The sequence below is a fragment of the Typha angustifolia genome, chromosome 14 (assembly GCF_048772165.1).
Source record: "Typha angustifolia cultivar Huaian chromosome 14, ASM4877216v1, whole genome shotgun sequence".
Taxonomy (NCBI): domain Eukaryota; kingdom Viridiplantae; phylum Streptophyta; class Magnoliopsida; order Poales; family Typhaceae; genus Typha; species Typha angustifolia.
The window spans coordinates 4,433,777-4,460,504 of NC_133252.1; the positions used below are offsets into that span (position 1 = coordinate 4,433,777).

Sequence of the window (26,728 nt, forward strand, 5' to 3'; positions counted from 1 at the left end):
TTTGAAGTTTTGGAATGACACAGATATTCATTCTGTCTTGGTATACACAATGGTGCTAAACATTTTAAGAGAATGTGGTTAGTTACCATTTTCATGGATGTTCTGTTTAAGTTTGGGGAAGCAATAAACATTAACTGTTTCTTCCTCAGAATACTAAATTTAAGTATAAAATGACGTCTTAATTTTCCTGTTAAAAAAAAATTAAAGCATAATAATTTAGAATTTGGAAATGTTACCTGAGTACCCTCTAACTTGGAAATGCTTTGAATGAAATCACTAGGGAACGTGTTACTAAGGAGAAATGACTAATGAGTGCCCTTTCAGGGCTTAGTTCTGCTGGATATTTTTTGTCTGCTGCATTATCTGGTCAATGAGAGCTAACTTGGTTAGCTAGCATTTTACAAGTCTCTTTGAGATTGTTCAAATCAAAATTCAGCACAAAGCTTCAGTTCAACAACTCATGCCACCTTAAAACTGATAGCCCAACTGAAGTTATGACTTGCATATTGAGGAACGATATACTTAGTAATTGAAGAGCTAAACTGATCAGGTTCGACTTTATTCTAAAGCTGAATTTACCTTCATGGTTTCTAATGTCTATTCTGAGTTAAACTTTTGAAACTTTCTTTGACTATTATATTTCTTCTATCCTAGATGATGTACCTATATACTGTGCCAGCAGCTATGCGTAGAAGTTTATTATAATATTCACATTAAGAACGGTCATTACACTGTAGTGTGTGCTTTAGGATAGAGAGCAACTTTCCATTCCAAATGTCAGGATAACGATCTTATGATGATGAAAATAGAGAAAGTCTAAATTTCTATGTCGATGTTATGGAATATCTATTAGTGATATTTGGTTCTATGATATGGAAAATCATTCATAAACAACATTTTTATTGTTTAAACTTCCAGCAACAAGAAGAGACTCTTGCTAATGCAGGGTCTACGGTGTGCAATATGTATGCGGCCATAGTCTCATTACTTTAGAGGTTGTCTCGAATCTATGAGCAAGTTAAAATGCTGAAGTACATATCTTGTTGGAGAGTTACTATTAAATAAAATACTTTATCATGATTGGAAACTTACTTGTTGATATGGTAAATAGAATGTCGATGCACCCTAGGTAGAAGTAGTCATCTTATACATAGTTTTCAACATTCTCTTTAAAAAATTTCACACTCTTTGAAAATTGTCGGCACTTTCTTTTAAAAACCCCAATCTAATCTGGCTACTTTGATTCTTTTATCAATTGATTTTTAGCACTTTTTTTGAAAATTTTAAAGGCTCTAAGAGCTTTTGATTTCTCAGAGAGTAAATAAATTTAACCATATCTAGAGTAAATAAATGTGATGAAATATTGTTCCCCACTTTTACGAGGAGGAAATAGGTCACGTATATCTATATGAATCAACTTCAATGTTCCATTACTTCGTTTTCGCATTTTTCTTGAAGGCTTTGGGTTGCTTACATTTTTTGCAATTCACATATGTTCTAAAATTAGACTGAGTTACCATCTTGCACATCCTGAGGTTTGTCCAATCTAATATCCCTTGGGCATTGCTAGTAACTGAATTGACTGACTGAGTTTCTTAATTTCCCTTGTCAATTATAGGTATGCCACAAAAATTTAGCTATCTTTTGCTAAAAATGAATGACACCCAGAAAATGCTAACTTATTCTTTGAATCTGTAGTTTCTAAACACCCATTCAGTGCACCTAACTACTAAGTCATATGATTGCTGATAAGCTCAAAGAAATTTCACTCTTGCACAAGGTTTTCCTTTTCCTTACTATTGAAAGAATAGGTTTAGTGTTTCGCTGAGTATATAATTCACTATTTCAGTGGTATTGTACATATTGTTATTGCCAGTGATGTAATCTCAAGAACTCTGTTGATTACCGCATATCTTGTATGTTCTGAGAGCACTTCCTGTTAAATCATTAAAATCTTGAACTTGGTAACTCTATTGTTAGCAACTTAGTTCCCTAATATACTTAGTTTCTTATAACATCCGTTGTAGATTATAGGTACCTTATACAGCATAGCTCTCTTAAGCTAAAAATAAAATGCTTAGTAATGTCATAAATGTGTAGTTTATAGTTTGGTTATTTTCAACATGTACCCTCTCTTGATTACCATTACATATCTTCTGTGCTCTGAAGTCAACCTTGCATTTACTCAAACCTTCAAGATTAGAACTTACTAAATGACCAATGCATCTATTTACCACTGCAATGCTTTTCAGTTGTTAGCTAAACTCTATTGAAGGAAAAAAGTAGTATTTTTGTTGATTACAACATTTAGTGGGCATGTATATCATTTTTTTCTTTTTTTGGTCAGTGCACTAGTTTTGAGTTTAAGATTGTTATTACCAAACATAACTAGGTGATTGAAATAAATTTTGGTTTTGACCTGTGTAATGTTGACTCTTGATAACCATTTTGATTATTCAGCTCCACTTTGTCTTATTTTCATTGAGCAAACTTACTGCAACCCAGCTTTCACCAAAACAAGAGTTTACAATAAGCCAATGATCTGTGTTGCAGGCTCTGGAGACGTACTCACTTTTTAACAAATGTACATAGTCAAAGATCCTTTGGTGCATCCAAGCTCAGCCAGAATCTTCTCATGGTCCCCATTGCAATAAAAAAGAGCGAGACATTGCGTCACGACTCCTTTTGGATTGACAAGAAACATCAAGTTCTATGAGGCTACAATTACCCAGTTTTAGTTTTTTTCTATTTGTCGGTGTATCATGAGGTGATTTGGAGATATTATTTGAAGATTGTTTGCCGACGATATTTCTGTCGCAATTACAAATCGGTTAAAGCAATGCTGGAAAGACTTGAGATCAAGAAAAGAGAGTACTTCCTTAATTTCGCACTAACAAATGCTGGATATGTTGGTATCTTTATTTTTCACCTCAGGTACCCAAATGTCCATGTGAATACGCCTGAACGATTGATTACAGATATAAACAATCTTAACTCGCCAGAGACTTTATTCCCTACTATCTGTGATCATATGTCAGAGTAGCACAAACGAGTTCTGCTACACGATGTGGCTACTCAAGATAACCAAATCAGTAGAGCATTAGAAAAGTATGAGTCGTGAAGGATATATAATACCCACTTGAGGCCATGTAAATTTTTTATTGTGGTTCATATCCTATTTGCAGAACCTTGCATCACCAAAAAACAAGGTAATGATAGCATTTTGTCACATGTCAACATGTACATTTCATATATACTACAAGAAACAACTGAGACCAATAACTTATAATAGCAGTAGAGATTATTGGGCAGATTGATGATAAGGGTTATAAGTCGGCACTCATCGCTGAAACTATAGCTTTAAAAGAAGCTTTGCTCTGTTTGGTCCAAAAAAAGTTAACCAAATGTTTGGCTGAGTCTGACACAATCATCTTGGTTGGTATTTTAAAAGATGGTTAAGTCTCCATGGTCTATTATTTCTATTATTGACGATATCAAGAACCTAACTAGCAGTTTTAATACTTGTAAAGTTATACATCTCATCAAGTTAATCTCACTGTTGACTGGCTTGTAAAAAAAGGGAAGAAGCCTCGGTTTTGAGTATATTTGGGATGAGGGAATTTCCTTCTTAACTTGTTTAATTTTTTGTCCCCAATTCTAGTGGAGACTTTTATACTCCGCTAACTTCTTATATAATCTCTTTTATATTTTTAAAATTTTTGTTTTAAACTGTGGTTCCTTTTAGGTGAACACTTCTAGATACCATAAGCTGAGGACCAAACTCACTAAATGGCTCCATTCATCAAATGAATTAAGTTCTACTAATTTTTTATTCTAGGATAAGAGAGCTTATTGTAGTATAAGCTATTTTTCTATTTTTTTTTAAAACTAGTATAGTGTATAATTTTTGTATTTGATGCGATATAAAATTGAAACGATAGTTTGACAAATGATTAGAATATTTTTTTTTTATTGTAATGGATGGATGAAGAGACAAAAGGAAAAGAGAAAAAGGAAAATAGTGATTGAGATGATATTTGATTAAAATGATGTCCTTTTAGAGATGAATTAGTAACCTATAATATATAAAAATATTGAATGAAAAAAAAGGAGAAAAGAGAGAATTAGGTATTATTATAATAATAAGTGGTTGTTTACTTGTTACATATTAGTGCAAGATGAGTTCAAGAAAAGGAAATCTCTAGGTGGCAAGGAAGAGATTAGGAATTTTGGTAGTTTGAGAGGATCAGTTATAAAATAATAGTTAAGATATTTAATTTTTCCCTCCAAAGAAGAGAGAGAACTAAAGAAAAAAAAACCTATATTTTCTATATTTTACAAATGACATCTCCCTCCATTTAATATAAGCAAAATATCATCAAAGTTGGTGCAAGTACAATTTTGGTATTTAAAAAAAAAAAAAAAAAAAAGCTTTTCCATATTTTACTTCTAAATTTTCTTCAGTTGTTTCTAATAAAACGCTTAAATATTTAGTATTTTCTAATATAAAACGCTGAATAAAATATTAAACTTTTTAACGTTTTATATGGAAAATTAAGTTTTGAAAGAGTGCTAGTTTGGTCAAAAACTCTGCAAACATTTAATGGGAGAACTGATAAAAGTTCTGAACCCCTCAGAAGTTGGAGATAAAGGCGTACGAAGTTAGCTTCGCAGGCATAAATACCGTTGCTTGACGCAAGCGACGCAATATGAAATGGTATCAACGCAAAAATGACAGGCTTCCCTTCAAAAATAATGAGATGGATTAGGATATTTAGGTCTATCTAATTTAAAAATTATTATTTAATTTGCTGTATTAAATTAGAATTTTAAAAAAAAAAGTTAATTAGACTCATATGCACTCTTTTAACATCCACTTGAATTAAATTAGATATCAGAAGACTACATCTAGCCATCCCAATTTAATTAATTTATTTTTCTCTTATTTTAATCCCAAACCTAACCTAACCCCAACCTGTTTCTCTCCTCTCATTTCGATCTCAACCCAACCCATCTCTCTCATCTTCTCATATTTCTATTCTCGATCCTAACTCATCTTTCCCTTCTCTTCTATTCTCCTCTAATTAAACACGTGTTTACTAAATACATCATTAAAAAAATATAACTAACTAAACATATGTTCAGCATTATAGAATATAATTAACCAAACAAGCCATTTATTTTTCTAGATATAACATCTAGAGAAACACATATCTCTTGATCCACACATTTTTTAATACAAGAAACGATACAACCCTATAAAGAATTGATAATCTTAGTAGAATTTCCTTCAAGACATCCTGGTGGAATCAATATATGGATTCCGAATTGTGGTTTTGTGGTTGCAACTTACATTGACAATGACAGCTGATCGCCTTAATGGCAAACTTACTGAACCACAGAAAAGAAAAATGTGCAAGCTTTAATATTTGATCAAATGGTACATCGTATACAGCGAGAGCTTTCCTCATGCGGAAACAATCGCATTAATAGAGTGCAACATTAAGAGGCATTACTGTTCTTGAGGAACATTTTTTGGAACTATTTTTAAGTTTAGAAGCACATGGTGTTTCACTAGACAAAGAGGTGCAACTTTCCATCTGATCCACTTCAAATGTTCCTCAGATGCTGCACACCATGAGTTGTTGGTTGACTGGTTTATGAGCCGAGTGCGACGGAGCTAAATATTTGCAACAGCTCCAGCATGTGTGATTTCCTTGCGTAGATAATAAATATCATGCAGCTTTTACAGAACTACAAATGAGAACATGACTAATTTCGATACCGTGCTGTGGATCAATAGCAATTTTTCACTCGCACAAATGCAGTACATCTTTGTAGAAGTTTACTTGTTTGATAAATTTGAAGGATCCCCAAGATCATTGACAACTAGCAAGTGATGTAAAATCTGAAAGAAGAGGGTATCATGCAAAAAAATAGAATCAGATTTATGCTAAGTTCTGAAGCTAAACACTGCATTTAAGAAACCATTAGGGGCAGTTTGGCTTCATGTATTTCTAAACGCTGCATCTGCAGCTCTAAATGCGAAACCAGCGTGAACAAAAACCTTTGATCATTCCCTCTTTCTCACCAAAGGTTGAGAATCCATGTTTTACACCCATTTAATTTGAGTGGATGTCAGGATTCTGCATATAGGCCTAACTTGGCACGTGGAAAAGACTATATTATGATATCTATAAAACAAAAAACTGATTTTCATACCACACTTGAGGTGGATAATTGCAGTTTCTTCAAATATATGAATCAAACGGCCCCCTATATGCCAAGCTTGCAGCTTCAAAGATACATTCAAGCAAACCAAATAAATAAAGCTAATACCAAATCACTAATTATGAGACAACCCCACTAAACCTGACAAATGAAATCAACAAGATAAAGAAAAATGAGCATTCAACACCTATATACTTTAGCCACAGAAAACAAGTATTGCATGACTTTCGCAACATGCTCAGGGAATCACAAACATCAACAGAATCAGTAGGGAAATTCAGTACTACATCCTCACTACTTTACAAGTAAATATTAATGGTGAACTTTCTAAATCTTAATTCAACTAATCATGATCTGTTCTTAATAAAATTGCTAGTTATTGCCACAAGTGAGCATAGAGCTAACTTTCAACCTCAACATTTTCTATGACTTCTATCTAATCACTGTTTCAGAATTGAAGTTCATAAATGACATAAGAGGATGATTGAAAGAACCATGTCAACTTACCAGCATTTGCTCCTTGACAAGCCCAAGATAGAGCTGAGAAATGGAAGCCAGAATATTGCGTTTTTCACCAAATAAGCAATCAGAGATATTTGGATAACCAAGGAAGATCTGAACAATCCTTTAAAGCAAAAGCAACATCTTCACTGCCATTCAAAAATTCAGATAAGGCAAAATCAGGATGAGATGTATTGTTATAATAAAAGGGTAAAGTATCATAGAGGAATGCTTATTGTTGCAAAAATTACGTATGAATTTCTTTAAATGTTAAATTCCAGATTTAAAAGCATAGCTGTATAGATCAATAACACTTCTTGACAATGGAACCTTAAGATGCATCTGAAGTTTCTGTACTGTTGAGATATTTGTTGCCTAATTACAACACTTTTAACTTTTAAGAGGTTCGTGCATCTAAACTGGTAGGACTATGCACCAACAGTTAACTGCAACTCGTTAAGTAACATAAAGTATAGCTTTGGAGTTTGGTCCAGTCTCTTGAGAGTTGATGCTTCAGTTTAGCAAGAGAAATGATCAACTAATTAGTAAATGTCCTCAATCAATTCAAAGTACGACATTGCTGATAGAGCTAAGTAGCTAACCTTGGGTAGTTGAGCTGCAATTTTTGCAACCTATGCTTTGTGCCTTCCTCACACAGAATTATACGGCTCTCACCAAGCTTGCAACTGCAAAAGTTGCAAAAAGACCACAACAAATAGATAAAGTTCTTTTGTATTGTGAGAATATAAGATGCATAAAAAAAAAAGACAAAGAAAAAAGAAAAATAACTTTTAGAACTATACTACTAATGCGGTCATCAATAGACATATAACACAAGCACATGTATCGGTGCAGTTCTTTATTCAGGAAATTAATCTTAAGTCAATTATTTTAATTATACATTTACTCTTTATGGTATTTAAGGTTATATTTACTTTTTTACAATTGTTTAAGGTGTTATTTGTTTATTATCATTTGTAAGGTATATATATAGACTAACTTTTTACTCAGTCAAGGTTAATGAGGAAATTAAAAAATTTAAGATTTATCTCCAATGTGAGTTTTGGTTATGAATCTAGATCGTTAGAAAGATAAGAACATAAGGACATAGAAAAATATGGATAGAGAAAACATAGACTCTGTCTCTTTATTTCTGCGAACCAAGCATTTCCGTTTATCGAAGACAAATTGGTCATATCATATTCATGTAGCGATTAATTATTGGCAAAGATGGATTAATATCTTGTTTTAACAAGATAAAGGTATTTCTTGTTTTGTTTGATTCACATCTATTTTTTATTTTATTCAAAAAATTTCTATTCCTAATTATTTCTCTTTCTACCCATCATCATTCTTAGAATCTTAACGATTCTATTGTTTCACATCATTTTAGTATCAGAGCAATAATTCTTTTTAAATTCAAATCTTCTCCAAACCATCTTTTCTACCTCCGTTGCCCATTAATCCACTTGTGCTACCCAACTTCCCCAACCTCATCACCATTTCTACTAGGTATAGACAGGGCTGTCTTCTAAGTTTTATGCTGCTCTATGCTTATCCTTCGTCTGGCCACTTGCATCACAAATGTCGGATCATCGCAAACTACACAATATGTTGAATACGATAAGTTTCGAGTCGCATGAGATCACCATTATGGAGGAATAAGAAGAACTTGTTATCACTCTCAAACCACAAAGCAAGATCCGACGGTCACCAAACATGGAGTGCTAGTGCATCATCCAATAGTCCATTATCACCTAAATCAATATTCTTCTCTGTCATAGGTGAGCAAAAAAATAAAAAAAAAAATTTCAAGAATTTCGAAATTTTAAATTTTTGAATTTTATGAATTTCGAAATTAAATTTTAAATTCTAGTGACTTTTCCTTTCCTTCATATTTCAACTAATCTTTTTTTACCTTAATCCTCTAAACGAATTTTAATTTTTTCCCCAAAATACCAAAATTCTCTCACCTTCTCCAACCCATTAAACCCAAACTCACCTGAACTCAAACCAACCTAAACCCAAATCAACTCAACTCACCAACTCAACCAAATCCAAATCTATTAGCACCCGTTAGCCTTAACACCAACCTTATTCCCACCCGATGCAACCTCAAACATATTTTTAAACCCACTCTAACCTTAACTTGATTCCTTACTTCACCAAACTCCTCATAGCTAGCAACTTCTCCACCGATGTCATCGCCGCCAATAGTGGTCTCCACCCACAACATCATTGCCAGCATAGCGCTCCACCGACACTAACTTTGCTAGCATAGCGCTCCATCGACACTAACATTGCCAGCATAGCGCTCCACAGACACTAGCATTGCCAGCATCACTCTCCACCAACACTAACATTGCTCGCATCGCTCTCCACTATCACCAACGCCATCTTTTTTGAACTTGACCACTTGTCGTCGCCTACTTGTAGCTGCCAACCCCATCCACCACCGTTGCACCCCCATCTTCTTCTTTCATCCCAACAATTGATTCTGAAACTAAGAACAAGTTTTGACGTCAGAAAGATTTGGGTGTGAAACCCTACCTTGACGATAAAGGTGTAAAACAAATCCCTAAGCATGACGATACTTGTGCTTGACTGAAGTGACTTGGAACGATAAGAACTTGATAGGCTAGAGCAGTATGAGGAAAGTCTCAATCACCTACTAGAAATCATTAAGGACAAGTCTTATCATCAAGAAGATTTAGGTGTGAAACCTTAGCTTGTGGATAAAGGTGTGAAAACCTATTCATGAATATGATGATATTTGACATGATCAACGTGACTTGGAGTGACAAAAAATTGTGAGACTAGAGCAAAATGAATGTTGCAAGAGACACTCAACAGAGTTAAAATCTTTTCAACCGAGGAGAATGATGCAAACATCAGTGATATAAAACACGAGAACATATATCAGAAATTAGTCTTAAGTGAATTACTTTTATTATACATTTACTATTTATGGTGTTTAAAATTATTTTTATTTTTTTGCAATTGTGTAGGGTATTATTTGCTTATTGTCATTTATAAGGTCTATATATAGATTAACTTTTTATTCAATCAAAGTTAATGAAGAAATTAAAAAAAATAATTGAGATTTATCTCCAATGTGAGTTTTAGGATGAAACCCTAGTTGAGAATGGAGATGTCAAACGCATTCCTTTTCTCTTTCTATTTATCATCGTTCCTAAAATCCTAACAATCCCATTGTTATTTCATGTCAACTACTTTATTCAAAAACACATGAGAATTTTAAGAGGCAACAATTAGTGTTTTTAGAGGCAATCGAGACAGGTACGAGTAAGAGAGAAAGAGAGGGAGTAAGAAAGGGAGCAAGAGAGAGGGAATGACAGGGAAGAAGAGAGAGTTTGTAGGTATAAGAGGGAGAGGGAAGAAAAGAGAGAGGGGAAGAGAAGAGAGAGAGAGATGTGGAGAAAAAATAAAAAACTAAAAAACTATGATTGGAGAGGGAGAGATGTGGTAGTTGATGTGAGACTTGACGAGGCATACACCCCTTTACTCTATTAGAGAATCACCATCGTCCCTGTAGTAGCCTCGCTCTTACATTCAATGACAAGAGCTTCCTTTGCTTTGGCATACAACGATTAATTGGACAAGTCCAGTGTTCCTCTCGCTCAAACAGCTTGCCCTCCCTTAGGTCGGGGTTTTATATCCCTATTCCCATAAACAAAATTGACGAAGTCCTTCCCTTAGTAGTAGTAGTCGAAAGTACCCTCTTTTCCAAGACGGATTATGTTTCCATATAGCACTCTAGTCTCGATCTACCTCCACTCATACAACTTGACTTGCTTGGGTCAAGTCCAGTTTCCCTCTCCACTCATACAAGAGAGAATTAGTGGGAGAGAAGGTAAGAATTTTTTTTATTTATGTGAGAGGAGTGAGTGGTAAAAAGAGGAAGAGATAGGGATTAAGAAAATAATATTTATTTTTTAGTTTTTAGACTTTATATATAAATAATTTATATCTTATTATTTTTTTTATAAAAAATCAGAATTTTCCTGTATTTTAAAAATTATTATAAAATACAAACCGATACGGATGGCCGATACTACGAATATTAGCAATACTGCTGATACTTAGATACTTGAAACCTTAGTATAAACAATATGTATACCCATTAATAACCAAGAAAATAGTGCGTGAACAAGATGTCTACATTAATACATGAAACCCAAGACAATGGAATTGTATCACCAAAGTTATCCCTTTACATTCGACACATAATCACATAATATATTAAAAAAATGAAGGAGATCAGCTCACGGCCTAAAGAAAAGGGAAAGATTCACCCAAGTCACAGCCCTCATCTTGACCCTAATAATTTACATATTAAGATTCACCCAACTCTGTCTGGAACAAATTTTACATGGATTTCGTTTTAGTACAATTCAGTTGATTTTATTTGGAAATTAATTCCACTTTTAGGGAAATAGTGGAACTGAAATGAGTTCCATATAGTGTTGTTTGGAAGGAAAATAGGAGTCTATTTCATTATGTTGCACTATTTAACCAAATATGTTTCGTATGAGATTTAGAAAAGTAAACTTAAGTAGAAACCAAGTACCCAAATCTGACATCAAATCATCATATTTTGTTATATTTACTGAACTTCAGCCAAATCCACCAAAATCAACTGACCTGCTATAGTTTATCAATATTTACACAACATTCTTGATATCTTTTATGTAATTTTAGTCATCTCTTCATGGAAGAATAAACATCGAAAATAAAAGATAAAAAGAAGCATCAGCAAATCATACCAATATAAGATTTGCAATATACCTAATACTCAGGGACTTACCCGACTTTCAAGAGGGTGTCATACCCAGGTGGTACCTCCCTATTGCTTGTGCATAAAGAGAGAATTGTCGTTGCCAACTACAAGAAAAGACATCATTTGAAATCAAATAAATGTGAATGAATAAAGGCTAAGGCTTGGTAAGTAATTAAAATAAAATAAACTCATCAAATGGGTTTGGCATTCGACATTTTTCTTCTACCTGTAGATAAACCCCCAAAATAAGAGAATAAATTTAATGAATAATATATGGGATGAATGGACAACAAAATTAGATAATACATGGACCCATGGACACCTCAATTACCATGCTTGTCTGACATTGACACAAGTTAGGCACGTGTTTTACAACTTAGAAGTATCTAGTATTTCAAAAATTAAAATAAAATTTAGTTATGCAAGGGATATGTCAAAATCATAGTTTGAAAATCAGACAATGCAGATATGTATCTACTATCTACCATAACTGATCTGAAACAGCAGCATAAAACAAGGTTAGTTTTTACTTGGTTTCAGCCTAATATCGGTGTGTCAGTTGTATAGGATCCCATATGGAAGACACAAAATATTGAATTTTTAATACAAGCCAGATACAGAATAGATCATCACAGAGGTCAATTATAGCGTCCCAAGGGCTTCATTTTATGTTTTAGAGTTTAAAGTTTATGGTCTAGGACAATGTAGACATGAGAATTAGATGCATCTATTCTACTCTTATTTTATTATGTATTTTACCAATTTAGAATAAATAAGACGGTCATCTAACTAGCATTAGACTTCACGTAAAGTTAAATAAAATGGTCTCTCCCCCACAATTGCAATGGTGCCATAGCAATTATTTTCTTTTAATTGTTGTCACTTGCTTTTTCTCCTCTAGTCAAGATGGACCACTAGTGCATCTACAACATTATTTGCTTCTCTAATGTATTGGTACCATATGAATACATCTGTAATTTGTAAAGACAGAAATGCTCTATAGTCCATGTTAGTCATTTAGTCTCATTTTGGCTGCAAAGCACTATTACGTTCTATTGAATTGTTATGTGTAAGTTATGTAATTTAGCAAACTATTGCTTTAGATGTATCAATAAAATATATGTTATTTATTTACTGATTTGGTAGTCTCCAAAGTGTCATGTCTACTTTTCCAAGATTTGTCATATCACTTTGTCCATATCTTGGGGTATTTGTGATCAATCTCTGCCTCCATTCGCTTGACTTAAAACTACAAAAATCACAATATCCAGTACAACATGAGGAACAGTAAAAGCTAAGAAAAGAACTAACACATAATTCAAAAATTATTAACATCCCAGTAAGATAATACTGCATTGCCAAGTCTTAAAAGATTGATCTAAATAACTAGAAGAGAAAAGGTAGCTAACAAGATAAATTGAAAAACTCAAGTCATGAAGAAATTTCAGTGGGACAACAAAGAAGTCTAATTGTGGATATGACTCCTCATTACAATGATGTGATTGAGTTCTGCATCTTGGGCAGATAAATTGGTTTGAAAATGCATGTCATCATGTATACACAGTTTGGAAATTTTGGGCGAAATGGATCAGATTTGGCTGGACTCAATCTCAAAATTGGGTTGAAACCAGCGAACTTACTAGTTTTATCCTTACCCAAATAGGTACCAATAAAACCTAACCAAACAATGACTTATTGACCTAAAAGACCTCAAATTGAGCCCAAAACATATCCAAATACAAAAGTTACGAAAATACATAAAAGTAAGTCAAATAAATGACGAAAATAGAATAACCCAAATTAATTTAAACTTAACTAGATTTGACTCAATAAAGACATCAAAAGCAAGGATTCCAGTTTCGGCCGATCCCAACGGATCGGGATCGGCTATAGCCGATCAGGCCTGTACACCTGCAACAGCCACCTGCAGTAGTAGTAGACAGCTGCTGCTGTCAGCAACAGCTAGAGAGAGAGAGGGAAAAAGGAAGAGAGAGTGAGGGAGAGGGAAAGATAAAAAAAAAGAGGGTGAGAAAGAGAGAGAGAGAGAGAGAGAGAGAGAGAAAAAGGAAGAGAGAGAGAGAGGAAAAAGGAAGAGAGAGAGAGAGGGAAACATAAAAAAAAGGAGTGAGAAAGAGAGAAAAAGATAGAAAAAAAAGAGTATGGGAGAGAATGGATACTTTAGATTAACAGTTAGAGGGATAGGAAAAAAGAGAGGGAGGAAAAAAGATTTTTACTTTTTAGGTTTTATATGTGAGTAATTATTATTTCTTATTTTCTTATAATTTTTTCTAAATTTTTAGAAATTTCTCAACATTTTTAATAATATTTAGAATTTTATTTAATTAAAATAGTCCGATCCGATACAGGTGGCCGATACGGCCAATATGGCCGATACAGCTGATACGTATCGTTTTTCGAACGGCCAATCCCGATCTCGATACCGATTTTTGGAACCTTGATCAAAAGACTAGCAATCAACTCTCTAATATGTTTTTAGTCTTTATGCTCCTGCATCAGATAAACTCTGATACGATGCACTGAAACAAATTGAAACTCTGATCCAAAACACCAGAACCAACTAAAACTCCAAATGTTTCATTTCTTTCAGGGGCCAATACTGAAACTTCAAACAATGTATATAGTTATGTAATGGCAAACCAACATAACTAGAAACACTGACCAAGCATATCTGTCACAATGTTAATCAGCTATATAAGAGGACATCAAAGATTCAGCTTGAACGAAGATGTCAGGTTCCACCAAAAAATTTCAACTTCTTGTTTGCCTAATATATGATGCTTTGCATATTGGTGAAGAAGTCCTGCTAGAGCTTGTTGAGGAACTACTTAGTCAGTAGGCACGGTAGCCTACTTATCAGTACATTTTAGGTTCATAAAATACACAAATAACACATGATTGTACATGCTACAAGAAGCCAAGATAAACGCAAAGTATGAATACAACAAAATATCAGCAAAACCATTACTGATTGTATCTAGAAAAAAATATAGTAATATACTTACTGGATGTGTGCAGCATATGGTCATCTCCCATACTTTTTAAAAATAGATAGCAGAAAAAAGAAAATTACTCACCACAAAATAATGAGTATGAAGGTAAGGAGCCAACCTTTTCAAAGGTCATTTCAGCCAATCCACCTCTGTGGAGTTCATGCACCATAGAAACCAAAATAATTTTTCCCAATTTTGAACAGTTCTTCATAATCTGTCAAAAGAAAACAAAAGAATATTTCGTTAGATACAAGATGGAATGGGGTTTCAATCTAGCAATTAGTCAAATAATTTCTAAAGATAATATATAACATCTAATAGTTTGGCACTTCTTTTAGGATATTTTTGTTTGCCACTCGTCACATAGTTTTCACAGGATACTTCAAGAGCAGAGCAGCACAGCAGCAGAAGTCTAGATAAGCTTCATAATCCAGAACTGATGTAATTAACTTACTTGAATATGTGGTGCTTGAAACACTTCATGTATGGCAGCTTCTATATCAGCCATAGAAACAAGGTACTTTCCTAATGAGTATATTTAAACCAAAGCCAAAAATTAGTAACAATAGAAAACAAAATAAAGGTATAATAGAAATTTAAACAATGAAAAATTGACCAAGTACAAATATCGGATCTAAACTATATACCATTTACTGTGCATCTGATTTAGATAAAAAATGAATTCTATATGTCAATGGAGCCTTGATATTATCCAATTTACAATGCCGACCTTTAGAATTGCTGTTGACTGAAGAGGACGTTCTTGTGGATTCCAATGGCTGCTTAAGTCGATAGTCTGCTAGTTCTGCTGCACGTCTACAAATTTCCAATGCGCGCCTAGCATCACCAGACATAGCCGCAACCTGATAGTGTATCCAACCTAATACAAATTGAGTATGTAGTCCATGCGAACAGAAGATTTGCGAAGACATGAACTATGTGAAACATGCAAGTACCGAAACTCCGAAAGCATATTTACTGATCATATAAGCTTCAAGAATGAACAGTAACTATATTACTCCCAACAATCCAAGAAGAAGAGAGACATACATATGGAGCATATTGTGCGAATTGATGAATCTAAGATAGCAATATTTATAGTTAAAATATGGAGAAGTTTATAATCTAAAGGTTTTAATCAGACTAAAACCTGAGTATATGGAATATAAATTTGGTGAACCAAACCATCAAAATAGTGAGAGAATTACTATTGACTATTAGGGTATGAAGTAGCTAAGAGGGAGTATTTCTATTACCTCAAATAGTTCAACAAGGAGAAGATTGATAAGGACAGCAGAAATTGAAATAAAACTGAAAAGAAATGTCACTAGCATGATGCTTGATTATCATACACCACTTTAAGCTGAAAGAAAGTTTTATAGGATGACAGTAAGGCCAAGAAAATTTTATAGGACAATAGTAAGACCAAGAAAGTTTTATAGGACGACAGTAAGACCAAGAATTATTTTATGGATCAGAATGCTGGACCAAATGGAAGCAACATATTGAAGGTTGAGACTAGAATGCTGGACCAAATGGAAGCAACATATTGAAGGTTGAGACTAGAAGTGTAAACGAGCCGAGCTTGAGCGAGCTGGGCTTGGCTCGGATCAGCTCAAAATTAATAGTGGTTCAGCTCGGCTCGACCATCTTGATCCAAAAAACCTAATAACTCCATTAGTCTAATACACTAAAGCTAATTTGATGCATTAGAGGGAAGGATGGTTATAACTTATAAGCGCATATGCATCCTATTAGGCTATAAATTTTTCGATATGAGTGACGAGTTCTCGTACCAAAGATAAGCTACGCAACGATTCCTTCAAAATCTCAATGTATTACAAGAATCAGTCCGCGCAACCGTGGAAAAATATTCGTTAGATATTCTCCGATAGTCAGAAAATTACGAAACCAAGTGGATTAGATTCATAATTTTCTAACTACCGGAGAAAATCTAACGAATATTTTCCCACCGTTGCACGGACTGATTCTTGTAATACATCCAGATCTTGAAAGAATCGTTGCGTAGCCTTTCTTTGGTACAAGAACCCATCAATTTGGTATCAAAGTAGGCGAACCTTAGACCTCTATTAATGGTTGAAACAAAGAAAATGACATCAACAAAAAGACCTATGAAGAGCACACCGACAAGAGAAGATTCAATCCACGATGACCCTAACCGTGAGGTCGATTTCTTTGAAGCGACCACGGTAGGACTGAGTCAACCAACGTCCATGGGTGTGAATATGGGCTTAGTGGATGAACTAAGGGGAATGTTTCAAACATTGCTGCATAGAGTTGACGCAATTCAAAAGGATCACAATGATTTCAAGAAATATGTCATGAACCGATTGGGTTCGTCATCTCCTCGACGACGATCGGTGCTTGACCAAGGACCACCGAGGTATACATCACCATCAAAGGAGACCTTGCTGCCCACACCGACAGCTAGGAACTCTAAAGCGATCGTCAGCCATCACCAATCGCCACCCGAGCCATTAATTGAAGGCATTGAAGCTTTGAAAAATATCGAGGATCCAATACCTCGACGGCCCAATCCTATGGTCATAGCTGCCTATCAAGTTTCTTACCAATTTAAATGACAACCTCCTCAGCCCATAAGCAATGTGCCAAAGCCTAAATAGATCAGCCCTTGCGCAAGGCCTAGACTAGACTCGAGTGTACATTGGATTGTGGGTGAGTTAAATCTTAGCCTTGGACTAATTGGTCGAGCACAAATCAACGCGCTACATTGTGTTACACTTGGCCGAGCCATGGCCTCCTCCACAAGTCTTGCGCTCTTGGACTCGACTCGGATGTTGGTGGGAACGATTCGACAAATTTGGAAGATTAGAAAACCACCATGGACACCTTAAAAACAAGGTGATCGGAAGCGTGGTGGTTTGATACGAACCGGATCAGATCGGATCACATCAAAGAGAGATTAGACTCAATATATTGAGTCTAATTATTTTATTTAGTTATTTGGTTTAGTTAGAGTCTTAATAGATTAGGATTTTATTTAATTAGCTAAATCCAGCTCTGCGCAATTTCAGAAAAATATTCGTAGAATATTCTACACATATCCAAATAATATCAAACCAATTGGATAAGGTTGCCAACCTCTAGATCTACAACTTTGATATTCATGACTTCTTTAGATTCGGAATCTATCTGCGACAAAACGAAAGCTTAATCCGAGAGTTAATCGAAAAAGATAAGGAAGATTAGTTTAGTTGGTTTATTAGGGTTTTAATTTAGTTGATGATTTATTAGGATTTATTAGAGTTGTTTAATTTAGTTGATGAGTCCCTAAGATGAGCATCTATATATATATGGAGAAAGCCCTAATTAGAGTATGATGATGATAATGCTATTGGATTATTGATTTCTTACCTCCTATCTTCTCTCTAGACTCTCTCCCACCTTTCTCTTCACCATCCTTCCACCCTTACCGTTGACAAAGTTTCTCTTAACTTTTAATCTCCCTCGACTATCGAGCCACCTCACTTCTTTAGGATCTCGATCACTTCGTTCCCTTCGTCTACATCCCTTAATCACATCCACCATCCATCTTCACTTTCATATCCATCCATAACCCTAACATCCACTCCACCTGTTACCACCACCATCACCCACGTTCTTTCGTGTTTTCGTCCCAGTTGCAGTTTGAATCTGCTAAGGGCGTAAATACGAAAGTTGTATATCAAGAAGTTACGAATCTAATCCACTTAGTTTCGTAATTTTCTGACTACCAGAGAATATCTGACGAATATTCCCCACGGTTGCGCAGACTGATTCCTGTAATACATCCAGATCTTGAAGGAATTGTTGCGCAGCCTATCTTTGGTACGAGAACCCATCAATTTACTAAATTGATGAGCTCTGATACCAAATTGATGGGTTCTCGTACTAAAGATAGGCTACGCAACGATTCCTTCAAGATTTGGATGTATTACAGGAATCAGTCCGCGCAACCGTGAAAAAATATTCGTCAAATATTCTCCGGCAGTTAGAAAATTACGAAACCAAGTGGATTAGATTCGTAACTTCCTGATCTACAACTTTCGTATTTACGGCCTTTGCAGATTCGAACTGCAACTGGGACAAAAATACGAAAGAACGTGGGTGATGGTGGTAGTGACGGGTGGAGTGGATGTTAGGGTTATGAATGGATATGGAGGTGAAGGTGAATGGTAGATGTGATTAAGGATGTAGACGAAGGGAACGAAGTGGTTGAGATCCCAAAGAAAAAGGATGGCTCGACAATCGAGGGAGATTAGAAACCTTACTAATGGTAGAGGTGGAAGGATAGTGAAGAAGGATGAGAGAGAGTCTAAAGAGAAAATAGGAGGTAAGAAATCAATAATCCAATAGTATTATCATCATCATACTCCAATTAGGGCTTCCTCCACATATATATAGAGGCTCACCTTAGGGACTCACCAACTAAATTAAACAACTCTAACAAATCCAAACAAACAACAACTAAGTTAAAACCCTAACAAACCAACTAAACCAATCTTTCTTATCTTCTCTGATTAACTCTCGAATTAAGCTTTCGTTTTGTCGTAGATAAATTCCGAATCTGAAGAAGTCATAAATATCAAAATTGTAGATCTGGAGGTTGGCGACCCTATCCAACTGGTTTGATATTATTTGGATATGTGTAGAATATTCTGTGAATATTTTTCTAAAATTACGCAGAGCTGAATTTAGCTAATTAAATAAAATCCTAACCTACTAAGACTCTAACTAAACCAAATAACAAAATAAGATAATTAGACTCAATCCATTGAGCCTAGTCTCCCTTTGATGTGATTCAATCTGACCCAGTTTGCATCAATGAGACTGAACAACTAAAAATTCCTTATTAGAAAAATGGCAAATTAATGAAATAGGCCAGGAATCAAACCCAGATTAGCTAGCTTAAAACAAACTACCTTAACTAGCTATGCTACATATAACTCATATGTATTTTTGTATATATATATCATCTCACATATTATGTATCAAGCTTACTCAAGCTGAGCTCAAGTGAGCCAACTCTAGCTCAACTCACCTCGATCAAAATTTCGAGCCCAAAAACTCAACTCGAGTCGGCTCATTTAGAGTTTGAGCCAAGCTCGCGAGCCTTGCGAGCCGGCAAGCCTTTTTGACAACTCTAGTTAAGACCCACTTGATCAGAATTTAGGGATATAATATCTTGTTTGAGTTATTTATTTTTGAACTCTGACAATTAACAAGTAGCATGTAATCTTTGTCTAAGTCAACGATTTACGATTTATAGAGAAATCAGTAAATCACATCCGACACATAAATCTCTCTTTATTCGCAATTTATAAATAAATCACTTTTTGGGCATAAATCCCCCACTTATCCTAAGGGTGTATTTGGCTGCTAAAAAAATAAAATTCAATGAAGTAAATATTTTCTTTCAATAAAGGAAATTACCAGGAGGAAATGAAGCTATTTCTTGTAGACAAGGAAGTCACTTCTATAATTTATGTTTTGCAACCAAATATCAAAAATAGAAAAGTTCTAGAAAATGAGTACTTTCTTCCCTCATTTTCTAGCAACCAAATATCTCCTAAGTAGCACAAACTTGCCTATTTGTATATTTGTTTTCAAGAGGCACCTACTTAGTACTTACTAAGCTATTTAACTTAAGCAAAAAGCCTAGCCTAGTTAACAACTCTACTGAAATGCAAGCTTTATGCTAGAGTTTAATAGAGAAATAGAACCTATGGAACAACCAAATACGAATACATAGGAATTAGGGATTAAAAGGTTCGTTATTGTTGGTGTTGGTGTTGGTGTTGGTGTTGGTGTTGGTGTTGGTGTTGGTGTTGGTGTTGGTGTTGGTGTTGGTGTTGGTGTTGGTGTTGGTGTTGGTGTTGGTGTTGGTGTTGGTGTTGGTGTTGGTGTTGGCGATGGCGATGGCGATGGTGGTGGTGGTGATGGTGTTGGTGGTGTTAGATCATTCCAACAACAACACTTAGAAGTGTCAAACAACATTTTAGAAAGTATTGACTTGCATGCAAAAAATTATAGGTATTGAAGCTATGACTGTACTAAACGATATAAAGCAAGTAGATTAAGATGTTTCCAATATAATAATAATATAGTGCAACTACCGATGCAAACTTGAAGTAAAGAATCTACATAGAAGCCCCAGAAAGTGTTGGTATTATGAAAAGTGTCAAAAGGGAAAAGAAAACTGAACCCATATGCATTTTAAGTTGACATCTAAATCCTATCAAAGCCTACCATGTTACTATAGAATGAGACAAAGGAAAATATAGGATAACCTAATGGTGGAAGCCAACCAACAAAAAATAAAAATAAAAATGATGACATCATGATAATGGGCAACCTTAATAATGCTCATTTCGAGTTTAGGTCATTCAGAAGAAACAATAATGTAAACAGGCCCTATGGCTTATTTCTAGAACAAAAGCAAAACAAAAAAAATCACCTCATTTGAACTCTAGGTAAAGATATATAGAAAGTTGCCAGTAAGTGCAAAAATTCAAGGTATTATGAAACGTGTCAACAGGGAAAAGGAAACAACTGAATCCATACACATTTTAAGTTGACATCTAAATGCTGTCTAAGCCTACCATGTTACTACAGAATGATAGATGAAGGAAAATACAGGATAACCTAATGTGGAAGGCAACCAACAAAACATAAAAATAAAAATGATGACATCACGATGATGACCACCTTAATAATGCTCATTTCAAGTTTAGGTCATTTAGAAGAAACAATAATGTAAATAGGCACTATGTCTTATTTCCAGAACAAAAGCAGAAAAAATCACCTCGCTTGAACTCTAGGTAAAGATATATAGAAAGTTGCCAGTAAGTGCAAAAACTCATTTCTATAACAACCATCATACACAACAAAAGGCGCATTACAAGCTAAAAAGTTATGAATGATCTCTGAAAAACAAACAGAAGATTAAGTGCTAACACATTTAACCTTTCTAGAAGCAAACTCAATAGCTTGCTCTTCAAATGCATCAATGCCTTTAAGCCGGCTTGATATGATTTCTTGCAGTTGTGGATAATTATAAGGACCAAAACATAGCCGTTGAATCCCCATTCTGCTGGAAATGCGAGGTAATAATTTTTCTGGAAGATCCATGGTATTTGCTATTCCTGCATATATGCAATAAAATAGAAATAAAAGGATTCCCAAATACGAGAATATAAATATAAATATATATATATATATATAGAAATTAAAATAATAAAATATACCTATCACAACTAGCTTTGAGTTTGGTTTAGTTGGCCAGTTAAGAATATTGTATAGCACCTGATGAAAGTTCATATATCAATCAACATAGACACCAACGAAAAAGACAAATAATAAAACTGCAAAATAGATTTTGAAACATATGTCAAAAGCATATATTTGGGTAAAAAGTCAATACACTAGAACCAGAAAATAGTCAAAATACTACCGACTGGTTTCTGGTTAAAAGAAGATCAAGCTCATCTATAAGCAAAATGATTGGCTGATTTTCTTCCTCCCGAACTTCAGGGCCATCTGAAAAGCGCTCATTCAAATAATGAAGAGCCTTCTTCCATCCAACCCTATTTCCGCTTAACTCTTCATAAATAATCTGCATACTTTACAGTATTATGAACCACTATGACATAGTAAAAGAGGATTCATGCACAATAAAAAAGACAAGCAAAGTTACAACAACTGTATACCTTATAAATATTCTCAGGAGAAGCCAATTTAAGACCATTAATTTCAACAAAGCGGAAGGGCTTCAATGCTCCTGTGCCAACTTCACATCTCAGCTTCCTCATAACTGCAAGCACACTCATAGTCTGAAGAGTGATAGAACATGTAGATTACACTTAAGTACGTTATAAACTGGAAAAGAAAAAAAAGACAACATGAAGGTCAATATTGAATAAGTATGCTGACCTTTCCTGTCCCAGGCACACCATGAATATAGAGGCAGCGCCCTAAACATTGGTCATTAGAAATGGCACCCTTGACAAATGAAGTAATCTCCTCCATCTCTCTGTATATAAGCTTAAACTAAGTAAAACTCCTAATGAAGTGTCAAAAATATGCAAAGACCGCATGCACATACTTAGTTCTGCAAGGCAATGACTTAGGCAAAGTTGCTAAAAGCAATGTTGCTTTGGCCTTTTCCAAATCAGTCTGCTTATGGCACCTCACATGTTCAGGAATTTTTGTTATCCCAACTTTTTGTAAGCCAAATATCCTCCCCTTACGAGAATTCTGATGTTGAAACATGTTAATAGAAATGAAAAACAAAAGGCCTAGGTAGTGTACAAAAGAAGAAAAAGAATACCGCGGCTAATTCATGAGATCGATTCTTGAAAGAGGAATAATCCATGGTTGTTTCTTCTTCATATTCTGAATCCTGGTCTGTGTCACTGCTCAAATCATTCGCAAATTTATAAGTCTCATCATTTCCAGCTTCATTATTCTGACATGAGAAAACAAGAAGAAGTTCAGCCATTGTGTATATGCAGGAAAATCTCTCACAAAACATGATTCAATTTCTTAATTTTCTGACCTCAGGACCATCATCATTATCTGTCAGACGCTTGAAATTGTGCCAATGAATATCATACTCATATTCACAATAAAAGACATCATCCCCATCATTGCTGGCTTCTTTGAAATCCTTAGGCCTCAGAACATAGCAATGCCTAAGGACAGATTCCATCTGCGCATATTCAAAAGTCAAAGCACTGCACAACATAAGCACCAGTAGACACCTAAGGAGTAAATCAAAGTTCTGACAGAAGACAAAAAGTAGCTATCCACAACAGCTTTCTGATTATGAGAAATCACACAGGAGGAAAGAATATTGCAACTATATTAATTATGAAGAATGATTAGCAGGCTCCATGGCAGGTGTCTAGCCTAAAAGAGGTTTCTAAACTATATGTCCCAAACAAACCATTGTGATTCATGACACTGATTATAACTATTCACTAAGTGGCATTTGACCTTCAGAAGATGACTAGTTTTTTATAATAGTTATATAAAGTAACAAAATTTATCAAACTACAGAGAATAACATAAAAACATCTTCACTAACCTCCACATTAAATGGCAAGTGGTCTACATTACACACTAAAGCGGATATCTTTAGCAAATATAGTATAATAAAAAAAACATGACCAGACCAAAACAATATAATATTCAGAAACTCACCTCTATGTCACTAAAATCATTTGTCAGGTAAAGCTCCCTTCGCAAATTATGAGGCTGCCTCCCCACTGCAGTCTCTTCAGGGATAATATACCATTTACACCTCAACCAGTAAGACCCATCCGGTTCTCTGAACAAACTGCATAATTTACAACACAAAAAATTCAATAAATGCCAAACTAAAGAGCAAGGAAGACTTTATCGAAGATAAGTCTTCTTACCTTTCAATCCGAGCAGCCCACAAGTCGCTCGACAGAAGCTTCTCCTTCGCCGTCCTTCTCAACTTCTTCCCTTCGGGAGGCTTCGGTCGTTCCACCAATTTCCCCATCTTCTCTGCCTCACAGAATGCACAAACCCAATCCCCCTCAGGCACTTTCCTCAGCGGTGGCTTCAAGCACTTGAGGTGAAACCCACCTAAGCAATCATCACACTCTATCATCACTGTTCCTCCAGTTCGGAAGCAGATCCGACACTCCTCCACCTCCGGGTCCTCAGCGTCGGACTCCGCCCCCTCCCTCCTCTTCACGTAAACATCATCACCAACTTCGAATTCCCCACCATCAAATACAACCTTCTTATAGTACACTCGCCTCTTCAGAGTTCTTGAAGTTGAAGCACTCGGCTTTGGATCTGATGAATTAGACCGCTTCCTCCTTTTCGACTCAGGAGGATTTGGGGTTATTGGAGAGAATGAGGGCGATCTAGTGGAGACTGGAAGCGGTCGCTTCGGTTTCGTGGGGGACTGAGAGCTCTGGGTGTATTTTGGGTGGGGAGAGCGGAGACGGAGGGATCGGCGAGGAGTAGCAGGTTCCGACATAGGAGACTTCTTCTGGGAGGGTTTGGAGTTTGACTTCGCCGGCGTTTGGTCCATTTTGCTCAGCCAGGTCTCTGCTTTGGCGTTGCAGCCGTGGGATGTTACAGTTTGGGGATTCTCTCGGTGGGCAGAGCGGAGGCGGAGGGATAGGTGAGAAGGGGCAACGCCACGCCCTCAATGTGAAACGCCCGCAGCTCGGGATGGCATGGAGCGACGCTGTGACTGGCGGCGACGCCGAGACGAACGACAGCTTGGAGGCGGATCAGAGCCGAAGGGCTTTGAGTTGTTATAGCGGGACTCCAAATTTAGAGCCCCACAATAAAAATAAAAATGTAGCTCGATTTGTTATTTCAACTTTTCAAATAACTAAAATTGTTTAATAATTACTGTATTTAATAATTTTAATTTTATTTATATTCTTTAATAAATAATTTAGTTAATTAAGTATATAATTAGTTTTACTAATCGATTTTTAACAAAAATAATACCATTGAAAACGTCTCATCGAGACATTTCAAATGAGTCTAATGTTAAATTATTTTTGAGTTAATTTAAATTTTAAATTTTTTATTATTTATAAAAATAAGTCTAATAAATTATGTGTCCTAAAAAATACTCAAAATTATTCCCAATGTAAATATTAAAAATTAAAATACATTAGATATGAAATACATTAAAAATGAAATACATCAAAATAAAAATTATATTAAAATTTATATTCCTTCATTCTCATGCCTCTATCATAATCAGTGCATTTCAAAGCTCGAAATGAGCCTCTCTATCTTGAATCTTCCTATGTTGAGCAAGGAATCGTTGAAATCATTCATCATCATTGGCTTCAAGCTCTTCAACGACTAGAGATTGAGTAGAATCAACAATATCGGGTTTCTCGTCCCGTTCATCTTCCACAGTCATATTGTATAGTATCACACAAGCAATCATGATGTCGTGTAATACTTGCTTATCCCAAAATCGTGCTGGTCCTTTAATAATGGCAAATCGTGTTTGAAGAACTCTAAATGCTCGCTCCACATCTTTTCGATATCCTTCTTGTTTGGCAGCAAAGTACTATTTTTTTTTTACCTTAGGGTTGGGATATAGTTTGTACAAGGGTGGACCATTTGGGATATATCCCATCAACCAAATAATAACTAATTTTTTTCTAAAATAGTATAAAAAGCTGGAGGAGCAACACCTTGTGCTAATTTATCAAATAAATTAGATAACTATAATACATTAACATCATTGTTGGAGCCCGATAACCCAAAATATGCATGTCATATTTATAAGTCATATGATGTTACTGCCTCGAGAATAATCGTCGGGCCTCCATGGCGCCCTGAGTATTTTCCCGCCTAACCTGTTGGACAATTTTTCCATTCCCCCTCGCTCTTCGCCTTTCTGTAGCAATCGTGCAATGTCATTTGTATTTGGATACCTCAAATATTCTTCTCCAAAAACCTCTATAATTGCTCTACAAAATTTCTTTAAACATAGGATTGAAGTAGACTCACCAATCCTAATATATTCGTTAGTAATATCTGCTGATGTTCCATATGCTAACATACGATGTGCAGCTGTTACTTTCTGCAAAGTAGATAATCCTAATTTACCAACTCCATCTTTTTTTGTACAAAGAAGTCATCATGCTCTTTTACTCCATTAACAATGCAAAGAAAAAGACTTCTGCGACATCGAAACCTTCTACAAAAATTTTTTCCTCGTATATGAGGTTTTCAAAAAAATAATCATTCCAAAGACGAGAGTTACCTTCTTCTCTCCCTCGATTGATTACTATATGGCCAGGAATCGAGCCTCGGCACCTTCCTCTCTTGTTCCACATAAACTGTTTTAATATTTCCTCCTCCTCTTCCATCTCTTCTAGTTCATGCTCCCAATCTTGCATGTACATATCAAAGGTTTCACCGTCGGAAGAAGATGAGGATCGAGATGGTTGTTTTCCAAAATATATATTTGAATAAGATAAGAGTTTTGAATTATGAGAGAAGAATTTGAGGAGATATTTATAAAGAAGGCAATATTGTATCATTAGATTCTTATCATATTTGATCTTTATTAGATTCTTATTTTATAACAAAATTTATATTTTATCCTATCTTTAAGAGTTTTATCATCTTATGAGCATTA

At 35.1% G+C, this 26,728-nt stretch overlaps 1 protein-coding gene, 1 non-coding gene and 1 pseudogene across 2 annotated transcripts; all 3 read right to left on the reverse strand.

Moving 5' to 3' along the window:
* Positions 1–5,401: 5,401 nt before the first annotated feature.
* LOC140776329 (origin of replication complex subunit 1-like) lies at positions 5,402–24,885 on the reverse strand. Its single transcript, XM_073119993.1, has 17 exons — positions 23,988–24,885; positions 23,770–23,905; positions 23,123–23,275; positions 22,895–23,032; positions 22,670–22,821; positions 22,498–22,597; positions 22,275–22,397; positions 22,019–22,180; positions 21,813–21,870; positions 21,532–21,710; positions 15,275–15,407; positions 14,999–15,069; positions 14,663–14,758; positions 11,561–11,637; positions 7,335–7,418; positions 6,739–6,881; positions 5,402–5,908 (listed from the first exon to the last, which is right to left on the reverse strand). The coding sequence occupies exons 1-16, from the start codon at positions 24,635–24,637 to the stop codon at positions 6,818–6,820; spliced, it is 2,376 nt and encodes a 791-aa protein (XP_072976094.1). The 5' UTR covers positions 24,638–24,885; the 3' UTR covers positions 5,402–5,908; positions 6,739–6,817.
* On the reverse strand, positions 23,138–23,215 carry LOC140776846 (small nucleolar RNA snoR28). Its single transcript, XR_012106946.1, has one exon. It is a non-coding gene; the product is annotated as a small nucleolar RNA snoR28 (small nucleolar RNA).
* A 514-nt stretch (positions 24,886–25,399) lies between the features above and the next one.
* On the reverse strand, positions 25,400–26,486 carry LOC140775665 (uncharacterized; annotated as a pseudogene).
* Between the last annotated feature and the right edge of the window lie 242 nt (positions 26,487–26,728).